Source organism: Leucopleurus acutus, assembly GCF_964270905.1.
Source record: "Leucopleurus acutus genome assembly, chromosome: 11".
NCBI lineage: Eukaryota > Metazoa > Chordata > Mammalia > Artiodactyla > Delphinidae > Leucopleurus > Leucopleurus acutus.
In genome coordinates this window covers 86334864-86348349 of record NC_139152.1, presented here as the reverse complement: position 1 = coordinate 86348349, position 13486 = coordinate 86334864, and the positions used below count along the sequence as shown (strand labels likewise).

The window sequence follows — 13486 nt, the reverse complement described above, 5'->3', positions numbered from 1 at the left end:
ATCACCTCTTTGATTCAGTTTTTGAAGAATGTTTCTCAATTTCCAGGTGGGTAAGTTTCCTGAATTTTTATTTTTGCTTCTGATTTATGTAATCAGATATTATAGCTGTTATATCACATCTCTGTGAAATGGACTCAGGTTTCTTTTGTGGTTTCTACAAATGTTTCATGGACATAAAAGAAAAATGTGTATTTTCTATTTGTAAGGGCAGAGTTAAACAAACTGAATGATCATGTTGGTCAAATAGTCTGTGTTCTCACTGCTTATTTTGGTCTTTTTCAGTGTTTTCTAAACTGGAGCCATTAAAAAACTCACCTTTGTGATTTTTCCTGTATCCATGTGTCAGCTATACTGCTATTTAATACATTTATTTTAAAGGGAAACCAATGTCATTTGTCCTTTTAGCTCAACATGAATATAGGTCTAGCAGAGGGCGCTGTAGGCTCTGAAATGTTTGAGAATGAACGTGTTACGGGCTGAACTGTGTCCCTCCCCACCTGCAAATCCCTATGTTGAAGCCCTAAGTTCCAAATGTGGCTGTATTTGGAGATGGGGTCTTTAGAGATGTGATTAAAGTCAAAAGAGGGCATGTGGTCGGGTCCTCAGACAACATGATTGGTGTCCTAAAAGAAGAGGAAATTTGGACACGGACACAGCGATGCATGCATAGAGGAAAGGCCATGTGAAGACACAAGGAGAAGGTGACTGTCCACATGCCAAGGAGAGAGGCCTCAAAAGAAACGAAACCTGCCAACACCTTGCTCTTGGAGTTCTGGCTTCCAGACTCCGCCGTTTAATCTGCACAGTCTGCGGTATTCTGATACAGCAGCCTGGGCAAACTAATACACAGTGAATGAATGGGTAGTTCCCTTCTCAGGTGAGACCCGTCACAGAGACCAGAAGTACTACCTATGACCCAACCTCCACTTCCGCCTGCCCACTGTGTGTTTGGGGCCTCGCTTGCGACTCAAAGAGCAAGTGGACTTGCCTCGGAGCTCACGGGGCTCAGACCTCGCTCTTTGCTGAGGGACCCATGCATGGGTCAGGCCGCCTTGGGCAGCAGCGGTTAAGTGTTGCCCCAGGCCCTGCTGGAGACTCAAACCTTCCTCCTGTTTCGAGACCCACAGCCCCTAAATCACCTGGGACTCCCTTTAGCCCGTTTTTAGGCTTGTTCTGCTGAACTGCCCAGCTGGAAGTTTGGGGATTGAGCTGAGGCCACTTGTCTCCTTCCGTCCTTTAGAGTCCTTTTTGGAAGACTGGACTTTCCCTTGCTTTCCAATCCACCAGCTCTCAGAACAACTCCAAGTTCACAGTAGTAACTTTACACATAATTGTGGAATGAAAGCACAGAACTGGGTCCCACTGATTTTATCATTCTTGATAACACCCATCACCTCATCTTTTCATGACAAGTTCCCTCTTTAGCCTCCCTTTATCTCTTACTCTGACCTGCAGTTGCCTAAAATCTCTCTCCAACCCTCCTTCCACTCTTTATTCTGACCAAACAGTGCGATAATAACAGTCGGCTTTACCACATGCTTACTCTCAGTGCTTTACGCGTTATCGGCTCATTTAACCCTCACAGCCACCCTGGGAAGGTACAATTAATATTCTCATTTTGAAGATGAGGAAACGAGGCAGAGTGAGGTTAAGCAACTTGGCCAAGAGGTGGCAGAGCTGTGATTCTAACCTACACTGCATGGGTCTGGAGTAGGGGAGGACGCTAATCTGCACCAGACCTGGCTACTCATCATTTACGCAGGGCCGGGATCAGGGTGAGGTGAGTGAGGGGCCGAGGGTGCGGAATCTAATTCTGAGTTGTGCAGGGGCCGCTCCCGCTCTTACAGGGCCCTCAGCGTGCCTCTCCTCACCCCGTCTCGGCCCCGCAGTTGTGTGCTTCCTCTGCTCCCCAGAGCCCCAGGATGCTGCCCCAAAGCGCTGGCCGCTGGTTGAGGCAGCTCGCACCTCACCTCTCCATCTTCCTCTCACTTTCTGTCTCCATGTCTTGGCTGCTTGTCTGTGTGGAGCATCCTTCTTCCACCCCTTGAATCTCTTACCACCCCTTGTGGATCTAAAACCTGCCACCTGGCACTCACAGGAAGGGTCCCCAGGAGATCCCCTTGAAACAGGAGGGGAAGGCGGCAGGGCACGACATTTTAAAAGAATGACAGCCATAGGACGTGACAAAAACTGGTTAGAACCAACTAGGTCCAAGGCGGCAGAAGATTCGACTTCCAGTAGACCTTGAGCCTCATTATACGCTCGCTGCAATACATTAGCTAAATGACACACCCACAGGTGCCATGGCAGTTCTGACCCTAAAAGGTCGAAGTGGGCGTGGCCCAATTCCTGGAAATCCCCGCCCCTTCCCCAAAATAGCTGGAATGATCCTCCCACTCATTAGCCTATGAAATTACCCAGCCCCTATTTCAGGGCCTCTAGCCTTCTGAGATGGCCTGCACTCTGTCTGTGGAGTGTTTCCCTCTAAATAAACCCACTTCTTACCTATCACCTTGTCTCTCACTGAATTCTTTCTGCAAGGAGACATCAAGAACCTGAGCTTCATTAAATCCCGAGACCAAGTGTGTGATCTCAATTAAAAGGCCTTGGGTTCAAGTCCCAATCTGGGTTCTGGCTGGGTTCGAGTCCCAGCATGTGGGTTCATGTCCCAATCTGAGTTGCACAGTTTCACCCTAGTCCTGCTCTGTTCTCCTGGCATGGGGTACCTTCCTTTGGGGCAGCTGCTGGTTTCTAGCAGAGCTTTTCTCCTTTTTATCTGTACTCATGCCCTCAGGGCCTCATCTTTCTCAGGACTTTAAACATCCTCTCTGGGCTGACGCCCTGACATTTAACTATCTTGAACTTCTTTCTGGAACTCCAGCCTCATGCATCCAGCTAACCGTCCAAAACCTCTACTCGGACGTCTACAAGGCATCTCAACCTCGGCACCTAAAACTCGAGCTTCTGATATTCCTCTCAAACCTGCCCCTCCTCCGCAGTTTTCCCATCAGTGAAATGGCACCTCCAGCCTCAATGCTTCCAGTGTTGAAGCCCAAAATGTAGGAGTCATCCTTGAACCTCTCTCTCTCTCTCTCTCTCATCCCACAGCCAATCCAACACTAAGTCCTATTGGTTCTCCTCTCAAATTATGTCAGACTGGGATTTACTCACCATACCTACTGCTACCACCTTGGACTAAGACATCATCTTCTCACCCCTATCACTGCAGCAGCCTCCACCCACCCAAAGCCTCAGGCTGCCCTCAGACCAGCCACCCGTGTGCTCCTGACCACCTGGAAGTAGGATCAGGAAGTGGGGTCACACCCCTCCTCTGTTCAGAGCCCTCCAGTGGCTCCCAATGCTGCCGCTTCTTACTACAACCAAGACCCTACCTGATCTGTTATCTCTCTGACCTTGACTTTTATTCTTCCCCTCCTTGCTTGCTGGACTCCACCCACCATGATGGACTTAGACTCATTCCCCCAACATCCCAGTCATTCTCTGCCTCAGGGCCTTTACACTTGCTGACCTCCCTGCCTGGAATGTTCCTTCCCCCAGGATCTCCTTCACCTCCTCCAAGTGTTCAGTCAAATGCCACCTTCTCTATGGGGTCTTCCCTGACTACCTTAATTAAAATTCCACTCCCCACGCCCCACACACCTCCCCTTCCCTGCTTAGATTTTTCTCCGTGGCACTTATCACCACTTATTCAATATAATGACTTATGTTATTTTTGCCTATTTCCCTCAACTATAATGTAAACCCCTTGAGGACACGGATTATTGATGTTTTTGTTCACTGCTGAACTCTCCTGCCTAGAACAGTACCTGGTACATAGTATTTGCTGAAAAACTGAGGAACTGTGTACATTCACCCACCCTACCTGACTGCACACACCTTCAGAGTGAGGTCTGTGTGTCTTTCGGTCAAAGTTCTCTAGAGAAAGTGGACCAGTAGAAGATAAGACAGATGACAGACAGACGGATTCATTTAATATAAAGAATTGGCGTATGCAAATATGGCGGCTGGAAGTCCCACCATTTACCATCTGCAAGATGGAAAATCAGGAAAGCGGTGGAGTAGTTCAGTCTGAGTCCAAAGGTCTGAGAACCAGGACCGCAGAGGGTCAATGTTCCAGCTCAAGCAATCAGGCAGAAAGAGCCAAATTCTTCCTTCCTTTTATTAAGGCCCTCAATGGATTGGGTGATGCCCACCCACACTGGGGAGGGCAAACCATTTTACTGAGTCCACTGATGAATGCAATTTCTTTCAGAAACATCCTCAAGACACACTCAGAAATACTGTTTAACCATCTGTCTGGGCATCCCTGTGACGCAGTCAAGCGGACACATAAATTAACCATCAGTGTTCATTCACTCTGTATCCACTGTGCCTTGATGTACAGCACATGCCACGAAGTTTGTTTCTTGTCTCTTCACTCCTTTAGCAATTGCTCTTCCAAGGTGCTGCTTTTGCAATTACGAGGCAGGCTCTACCTCATTTTCCTGACAGACAAGAAGGCGTCCCCATCACGCACGCAGGAAAGCCAACACGGAGGGCTCTGATGCCTCCCTTCAGGTCAGTCTGCATGCATTTCCTGCACACCTACTGTGTGCTGACCACAGGGCCAAGGACCTACCTATTGGCTTTTTCAGAGTCAACACATGCTCCCATGCCCTTCAGCTTCACAGCAATCAGAGTGTGCTTACATGGCTGGGTGTTTTTAAGCACGTAGGAGAATTTACAAAGGAGATGGTGGCAGGAACAAAGTAGCATCATGTTGTAGAAAAGCACATAGTTGGAAGCCAGATGGCTTCTGGTCTCAGATCTGTGTTTAGCTGTTTAACCTTGACCTTGATGTTGATCAGTCTGCTTCACCTGTCCAGCCCTCAGTTTCTGCATCTGTAGACGGACTTGGAGAAGCTGACCTCCCTTGCCCATCTCAAAGCCTATGAAATAGCGCCTGAGAAACGAACAGCTGCAGTACGGTTGTGCAGTGATGGGATCAGGCTCAGAGACAGCCAAGGGGTCCAGAAAACCCTGCTCTGCTCAGCTCCTCCGGAGACTCTTAGGAGTGCCCAGAGGGCAACGTACGGCATCAGTGATACAGGGCATCAGCAGAACAGGGTCTGCAGGAAAAACCTTGGCTCCTTAGAGTGAATTTCAAATTAAAAAAAAAAAATTTTTTTAAGCTCTTTTCTTTTTCTAAATAAAATCTTTTGAAATGTTAAAAGTTGAGTGCTCTGATTTTAAGTGGGTTTAAGGAAAGACGACCTGGCCTGCTTGTCGTGCGACCACTCCAACTCCCACGTATTCATTATCGACTGCTGTGTCACAATTACTCCCAAACTTAGTGCATGTTTAGCCCATTCCCAGACCTCATATCAAGGATGGGCTCATGGATGGTCAGGAAAGGCCTTCTGCTGTATTCTCTGTCTTTAGAGTCTGGTCTCCTAGCTCCTGTGTGAGACCTTGATGGACACATTCCTGCTCCGGGCATTCTAATACTCCCAGCTACCCCCTCCCCACCTTTTAAAGCTATTTGAATAAACTACTGAGTAGATACAAAGGAACATTTGTAACAAACATAAATAATGATGCAACAAATGCACAAGTCCTCCACTTGGGTTAGGAAAGAAGCCTTTAGGTCCTGGGTGCCCCTTCCTGACTCCAGCCTCTGCCCTGTCCCTTCATAGGTAACCACCAGCTTAAACTCCAGATTCTTCATTTTGAATTTGTTTCCCTTGTGGTTCTACTCCAACTGTCCATCTAAACACATATACGTATTGCTTAGTTTTGCCTGTTTATGTATATAATGGAATCACACTGTACATATGCCTTTGACTTTTTCACTCATTGATCCACTGTTTGTAACATGTATCTCGCTGTTACTTCGTCTTCTGTTGTATGGATACACCGCAGTTGACCTGTCCATTCTTGTTCTGATGAATATTTGGGTTGTTTCCATGTTTCGTTTTTTTGCTATTGCTAACAGTGTCGTGTCTTTTGGTGCACAGATGTGCATCTGTGCTGGGTACATACCTAGAGTATGCACAGGATCTTGACTTTACTGGGTCATGTCAAATCATTTTCCAAAGTGACTGTACCAATTTACACTCCTCAGAGCAATAAATGTGTCCCATTTGCACCACAGCTTTGCCAACGTTTGATACTGTCAGACTCTCTAAACTGTGCCACAGAATGGGTCAGAAGTGGTATTTCACAGCAGTTTAATTGTATTTCCTCAACCAGTGACGTTGGCCATTTTTATGTTTATGCCCCTTCTACTTTCATTAACATTTGGGTCAAAGGTTCCTGACACGAGAGATTAACGGTGTCCTGAAGTGGTCATCTCTGATAGGTACAGATCCAAGTGGTAAGGCTCTACCTGCCCACCCAATTACACGAAGCTTTATGTGCCTCCGTAGTGCACGTGTAGGCTTCATGCTGGAAGCTACGCAGCACACAGACGCAAAGAACCCTAATTATCTAGAAGTGGGCTCGTGCAGGGTAACCTGAAGTGCTCTAGAGAAAGTACAGAGTCCTGTGGAGTACACGCAGAAAGAGCTCTGGCTGGAGGCAACCCAGCGCAGGGGGGTTAGGAGCAGTGTCTTTGGGGCAGAGGTCAGAGGTGCAGGTGACTGGCCCAGGGTCTGACAGAGGGCCCAGAGCCTATTTACAGGGCTGTGGAAGACCCTGAGGACTCGGGGCAAGGGAAGTCTGAGGAATAAGATCCTGGCAATAGTGTGGAAATACACCGGCAGTGTTACGACCAGTTAGAAAAAGCACTAAAACATCTCAGACAAGGTGTTTGTTAATTGTGCGGACCACACTGCTCGAGGGCACGTGAAAACACGACGGGACCCCAGGCTTCAGCTCAGTCGCCCTTCATGAAAGCTCCCACCCGTCAGAGATGAATGAGGCAGACTGCAAGGTGGTCGAGAGGTCTGGGCCTTTGAAGTCACAGACTTCTCTGGCTTCACAAGTGTGCTATACCACTACCTAGCTGTGTAACCCTGAGCCAGGATTCCTACCTCTGAGCCTGCTCTTCCATCTGTAAGCGGGCACAGGAGCTTCCTGAGAGGGCTGTTATGTGCCTGGTACATGCTGCAGTAACAAGCACTTAGTGGTACTGTTAGCACTCTGCAGTTACTCAGGACAGAGAGGAACTTTGGGAAGGTTTTTGTTAAGGATTACCACAAGATAAGAGTTTCTGCTCATCAACTGAGCATCAGAAAATTAAGTGCATATGAGTGAATAATCTGAGCCTGACAATAAACATCAATGGAAACACTTACGGAACCCCGGGTATGTGCCCGATCCAGTTTAGAGAGAAAGGAAGGCTCACGCACCCTCACAGTGCTGCTGTCAGGTGGGGCGGTTTTGCCACCTTAAAAACTAAGATGGACAGATCAAGTGGGGATATGCTCAAAAATGGAATCCGGAATGCCAACACGGCTAAAATGTGAACCTCAGCACACCCACCAGGCCCCGCAGCACAGCATTGATGAAACTTACTCAGCACCTAGTTCTCACGATCGCCAGCAGGAGCCCGGAAGTCCATTTGCCTGTCAGCTGAACAGTCCCAAGACCACCATTCAACAAGAGCCACACAGGGTGGATATTAACAGCTTTTAAGGTTTCACATTGTTTCTTTTCAGAAGATTTGTAACAAAAATACACGGAATTTAATACGAGTTCTGATACACTGGGCAATTACGCAGACAAGTCTATAAAGTAGAATCCTTCTCGTGGGGGCAGAACATTCTATTCCACAAAGAAGACAGAATCACAACATGATTAGGCATGATCACCCCGTACTGCCTATCTTCTAATTTCAGAGATTGGCAGACTTGGAGAAAAAAACAAATTTAAAAAAAAATAAAGAAAACCGAACACGGTCAGCTGTCGCAATTCCCCTCCCCTCTTTTCCTTTTCCCATTGTCTCCACACAACCAGATGGGACAGAGGGTGAGGCAGGGCTGTGAGGCAGACAGGGTCAGGGGATCTGCTGACTAAATGCTGGGCAGACGCTGAGTTCCCTGAGGTGACGGAGAAACGTACTTTCAACCAACCACTCAGTGCTGTAGCCGAGACACACACACAGAGGGGAGGGAATGAAAAAGGAGCTACAAGAACTGCTGGTGGGAGGTCTGACGTCCACAACATGTTTAAAATCCAACTTCTGTAGTGGGAAAACGGCCTAAATATGATCCGTCGCCAGTACATTTAGGCAGAAATCTGTAACTGTAGGGTTAATACCTCTTTGTGATAATACGAGTTGGAATGCTAATGGAGCAGAAACACTTCTGCCCAAATTCAACCAAGTACAGTCAACAGAAAAAGCCAAAACCATTTGGTTTTTACACGAAAGTCCTTCACATCCACCTGTGTTCAAAAATAATAAATTATGATATTAACAGCTTTCTTTAAAAAAGTAATTACCACAAGAGTTAAATTGTTAAGTGTGGAAAGACATTTCTCCCATGAATATAGTTCTTAGGAAGGGATAGATGCATAACACACATGAAAAATAAAGCTGTAGTATTTTGTGATTTTAGCTTAAAGCAAAAGCCACCCCCCAAAAAGTCTTTAAACAAGCGTTAAATGTTTCCCATTGCAAAAGATCTCAGCTCACTTAGACCAGCACACAATGGACTAAACAACGACATTTATTGTTTTTCCCCATTTCGGCTGTGCATCTGCCTCCGTGATGAAGAACAGTGGAGATCACGCTGTACGACCAAGTTCCCTGCATTGGAATATTCCTCCTAACAGGCTGGCCAGGTAGCCATTTCATCATCAGTGGTATAGTGCCTGGGAGCACACCTGGCCAGTGGTGACCACTTGTTTTGGGGAGATGCTCTCTCCCCGGGACAAGCCTAGGAGCCACGGTGCGCCGTCCCAGCAACGAGCCACCTTATTTGCACACGGTGGCCACGACTTGCTTTTGGATAAAAATTGTCTGCTATCATCTCTACTTTCACTAACACGGCGGAGAAAAAAAAATAACCAACCTGAGAAAGGTTGACAGTGAGAATAAGAAAACCTACAAAGGAAAGGCCATGCAAAAACTGCTTCGACGGTTCCATCACCACCCACCGCGCGGGCTTGAGGCTGGTGACTTCATGGACGCCCCTCTGCGAAGCGCTGCCGAAAGCCAGTTTTGAGTGCGTCATGCTGACCCCAGTGCGATGCTGCCTGCCACCCACGCGTCACCTCTGGCCCATGAGATCCAAGGGGGCCTCGGGGCTCTAAGCACAGGACACGTGGCTGCTGAAGCCCCAGAACCTTCCGCAAACTTCTCCTTGGACTTGGGCAAGAAATACGTCAGTGGTTTGGAGTCCTGGCAGCAGCACCCACACTGGGGCTTAACCTCAGCAACCGGTCTGGAGGATGTTCTCCCCCGAGCGCTTGGTCACCGACAGTGTCGTGAATACCTGCAGGGAGGGAGACAGCATGAGACTCGGACACGGGCACAGAAGTTAACTGGGCGTAGCTCAGATAACACCACGGGACTAAGAATGACTTGAGTAACTACTTACAACAGAGATGTAATATGACCAAGGTAAGCATTTCAACACCAAGGTGAAAGAGAAAAAAATGTAGCTTATATCTAATAAAGCACTTACTTGCATGAGGGTGATTAAAATAATACCCTGGTTGTTTATCAGTTCTCTAAAAGAAATGTACCATGAAATATTCTGGACACATAGAAAGAAGTGAAGTGTACTATCACGAACACCCTTGTGCTCACCCAACTCAGGGAGCTTCGTAACACATGGTTCGAGCCCCATGTGTATCCCCTTCCTGATAACTTTCCCCCTCCCCGCCCCCTGACTGGTGCTTTTCTTTTGTAGGTTTTTAAAAACTTAATATGCAAATGGCAAGATGGTATATACATCCTCTTCTGCTACCTGCTTTCTTGGCTCAATACTTTATTTCTATTATTCACGCATACGGACACAGATAGCTCTAATTCTTCCATTTCTCACGGAATAGTATTCAATTACTATAGTATACGATACCATATTAGAGTATAGTATATATACTATAGTAGTGCTCTCCAACCTTTTCGGCACCAGGGACCGGTTTCGTGGAAGACAATTTTTCCGTGGATGGCGGGGGGCGGGCAGGAAGGGGGTGATGGTTCAGGGAGTAATGCAAGCGACGGGGACTGGGAGATGAAGCGTCCCTCGCTCACCTGCCACTCACCTCCTGCTGTGTGGCCCAGTTCCTAACGGGCCACGCCCAGGGGTTGGGGACCCCTGTACTATAGTATTCAATCACTCAAATAGTGAGTATATTACAAATTACATACCCAGGATCCTTTTGCTGGCCACTCAAGCTATAACCAATATGCTATCTGCAACGTGCTATGACATTCTGGTCCATCTCCCTGCACCTGGAGCTAGAGGTACAACTGCTGGGTGCGAGGGCAGGATTGGCTAGATTTCCAAAGTGCCTGATGAACTGATGCTCTCACTTGCAGTGACTGACAAGTTCTCCTGGTTTCACATCCTTGAAACATTGGTCCTTGTGGACTTAGAGCCTAAGAACTTTAGTTGGCTTTGATTTGCTACTACTCAGGATTGCCTATACCAAAAAAACAAGGGCTCTCAAACCTTAAAGCCTGTTCACGCTGATTAAAATACACGGAAATTACAGATTCTAATTTGGCAGATCTAGGGTGGGCCCCAGGAATCTCATTTTTAGCAAGAGTCCCAAGTGATTCTAATGCAGGTTGCCTAAAGACCACAGATTAGAACTTCTTGAGGAACACCAGTGTAGGCAACGCACTGAGAATTTAACGCAAAATTCAAAGCCTAGAAGCCCACTGCGTGGTAAACTAACCATTGGTTACTTAACTTTGTAGTTTCCCCAAACAGGAAACCTGCAGCTCTCCTACAGTCTATCTGTAACAGTAACTCTCTAAATTGCCAAATCCAGAGGGCACCTTGCCGCTTTCATTTCTCAGCCTCTCTGTAGCATTTGTTGTTGTCGATCTCAATGATCTTCTAACAATTCTTTCTTCTTTTTGCTTCCGTGAAAGCACTCTTTCCTGTTTCCTTCTTTTGTGGCTACTCCTCAGCCATGGCTTAGAGGTGTGCTGCTGAAACACCGATTTTTTTTTTTAAATAAATTTATTTATTTTTGGCTGCATCGGGTCTTGGTCGCTGCACGCGGGCTTTCTCTCATTGCGGCGAGCAGGCGCTACTCTTCGTTGTGGTGCACGGGCTTCTCGTTGCGGTGGCTTCTCTCATTGCGGTGCACGGGCTCTAGGCACGCGGGCTCAGTAGTTGTGGCTCGCGGGCTCTAGAGCGCAGGCTCAGTAGCTGCGGCGCACGGGCTTGGCTGCTCCGCCGCATGTGGGATCTTCCCCCCGGACCAGGGCTCGAACCCGTGTCCCCTGCAGGCGGATTCTTAACCACCGTTCCAGGTGGCACGTCCCTGAAACACTGATTTTCCCCAGCCCTTAGGGTGGTCAGAGCCCCAGGGCGGGTGGGCTGCAGAACCAGGTGCCTGATCTGCTTATTCCAGTGTGCTGCCCAAACAATGCCACCATCCACACGTGCACGACATGAACAAGGCCAGGCAGCATGGCCCTAAGGGTCCTTCCTCAGCTCTCTCCCCTTTAGATGCTCTCGTCATGGTCTCATTCAGGCAACTACTCCCTTTTAGGCAGATGGCTCCCAGTGAATGGCAGCGCCACTACTTGATTGACCAGGCCACGCACCACGCATCTGGAATTGACCCTTAATTCCTCTATTTCCATTACTGCTGATGTACCATCAATTAGTAAGTCTTAGATATGTTGTTTCTTTTCTGTCAAATCTGATCCCTCTTCATGTTAACTCTGACTGAACTGTGAGATTTTTGTTAGTTTCCAAAACATATGGTGCCTTCACCTCCCTGTGATGACACTGTGTAGACCACACATACATTCCCGCCCTACTGGACACAGACGTGGGGGGCAGGGGCTTGCTCTGGCCAAGGATACATGTGGAAGTGGGAAGCATCACTCCTGAACAGAAGACTTGGGCACCAAGGTGCTTTTCCTATACCTCCTGTCCCTCTGCCATTCAGCCAGCTGTGCCCCTAGGAGAGGATGCCCCACCAGCCAGGTCCTGGAATGATGATGGAATTGGAGCTGAGCTGCAGCTGTTCCATGATGACCTTAGAGCACCACAAGGAATAAACCTCTGTTTTTATAGGCAAAAAAAACCCAAACAAAATCACCACCCAAACTGATCATCTATACTGCCCAGGCATGAAAACATAAAAGGACTTTGTGTAAAATCAATTAAACTTAGAAACTTATTTGGCTACTGAATACAATTAAGATTTCAATCCAGGGGCTTCCCTGGTGGAGCAGTGGTTCAGAGTCCGCCTGCCGATGCGGGGACACAGGTTCGTGCCCCGGTCTGGGAAGATCCCACATGCCGCGGAGCGGCTGGGCCCGTGAGCCATGGCCGCTGAGCCTGCGCGTCCGGAGCCTGTGCTCCGCGACAGGAGAGGCCACAACAGTGAGAGGCCTGCGTACCGCAAAAAAAAAAAAAAAATTCAATCCAAATCTTTTCGGTCACACCAAGTAAGTTGAAAGGTAACTCTAAGTAAGATTCTGCAGAGTCCATTTGTCCTACTCTAACCCAGACCGACCTTTGAGAACCACTGAGTAAGTGTCATACTGAGACAGGAGGCTATGGCTGATTTGGGAGAGACCCCAGTGGAAGCGAGACTCATCAAGTGCTTGTATCACTGTCAGCACACCTGGACAAGCTTTCTGGTCAGCTGCATTCTCTGATTCCTGAGAAACAACTGGTCTCCTGATTTTTATTTTTATTTATTTATTTTTTTTTTTTTTTGCGGTACGTGGGCCTCTCACTGTTGTGGCCTCTCCCGTTGTGGAGCACAGGCTCTGGATGCGCAGGCCCAGCAGCCATGGCTCACGGGCCTAGCCGCTCCATGGCACGTGGGATCCTTCCAGACTGGGGCACGAACCCGTGTCCCCTGCATCGGCAGGCGGACTCCCAACCACTGCGCCACCAGGGAAGCCCTGGTCTCCTGATTTTTAATACAAAGAGGAAAGAGCACAAGAAATCGAGGCCACTTTGACTTATATAGGTCAAAGCAACAGGAATCAACATCAAAAATACTTGTGAATAAAAGGGGAAAATACTTTTGTGTAAAGGAGGAACAATACTGAGAAAAACCCGTGGTCTATTTTAGCCTTAAAAGCAGCAACAAAGCCTTTTTTCTTCCTATATATATCAGCAGCGCCTCAAAAAAGTCAGACCCAAGTAATGATGGCTAGTAAAACATTTAAAGTATGAACCCAGAAGAAAAATGTGTGAACAGCTTGCATCCAAAAACACAGTAATTATAAGAAAAAAAAGGTTCATCCTTGTTAATAAAGATATGTGAAAATCCTTGAAATAGTTATCTTTCATACTTATCAAAGAAAAAGTTACACTGAATTTTGCAA

The 13486-nt window shown here is 47.5% G+C and overlaps 1 protein-coding gene across 3 annotated transcripts in view; it reads right to left on the bottom strand.

The window, feature by feature from the left end:
• Positions 1-6602: 6602 nt before the first annotated feature.
• TXNRD1 (thioredoxin reductase 1) overlaps positions 6603-13486 on the bottom strand; it is a 74036-nt gene continuing 67152 nt past the window's right edge. For 2 of the 3 annotated variants that reach the window (XM_082849883.1, XM_082849885.1), the window contains exon 14: positions 6603-9440. In XM_082849883.1, the coding sequence (XP_082706009.1) occupies positions 9378-9440 (63 nt within the window). In that variant the 3' untranslated portion in view covers positions 6603-9377. The remainder of the gene's footprint in view (positions 9441-13486) is intronic. The other variant, XM_082849884.1, reaches the window with a different exon arrangement.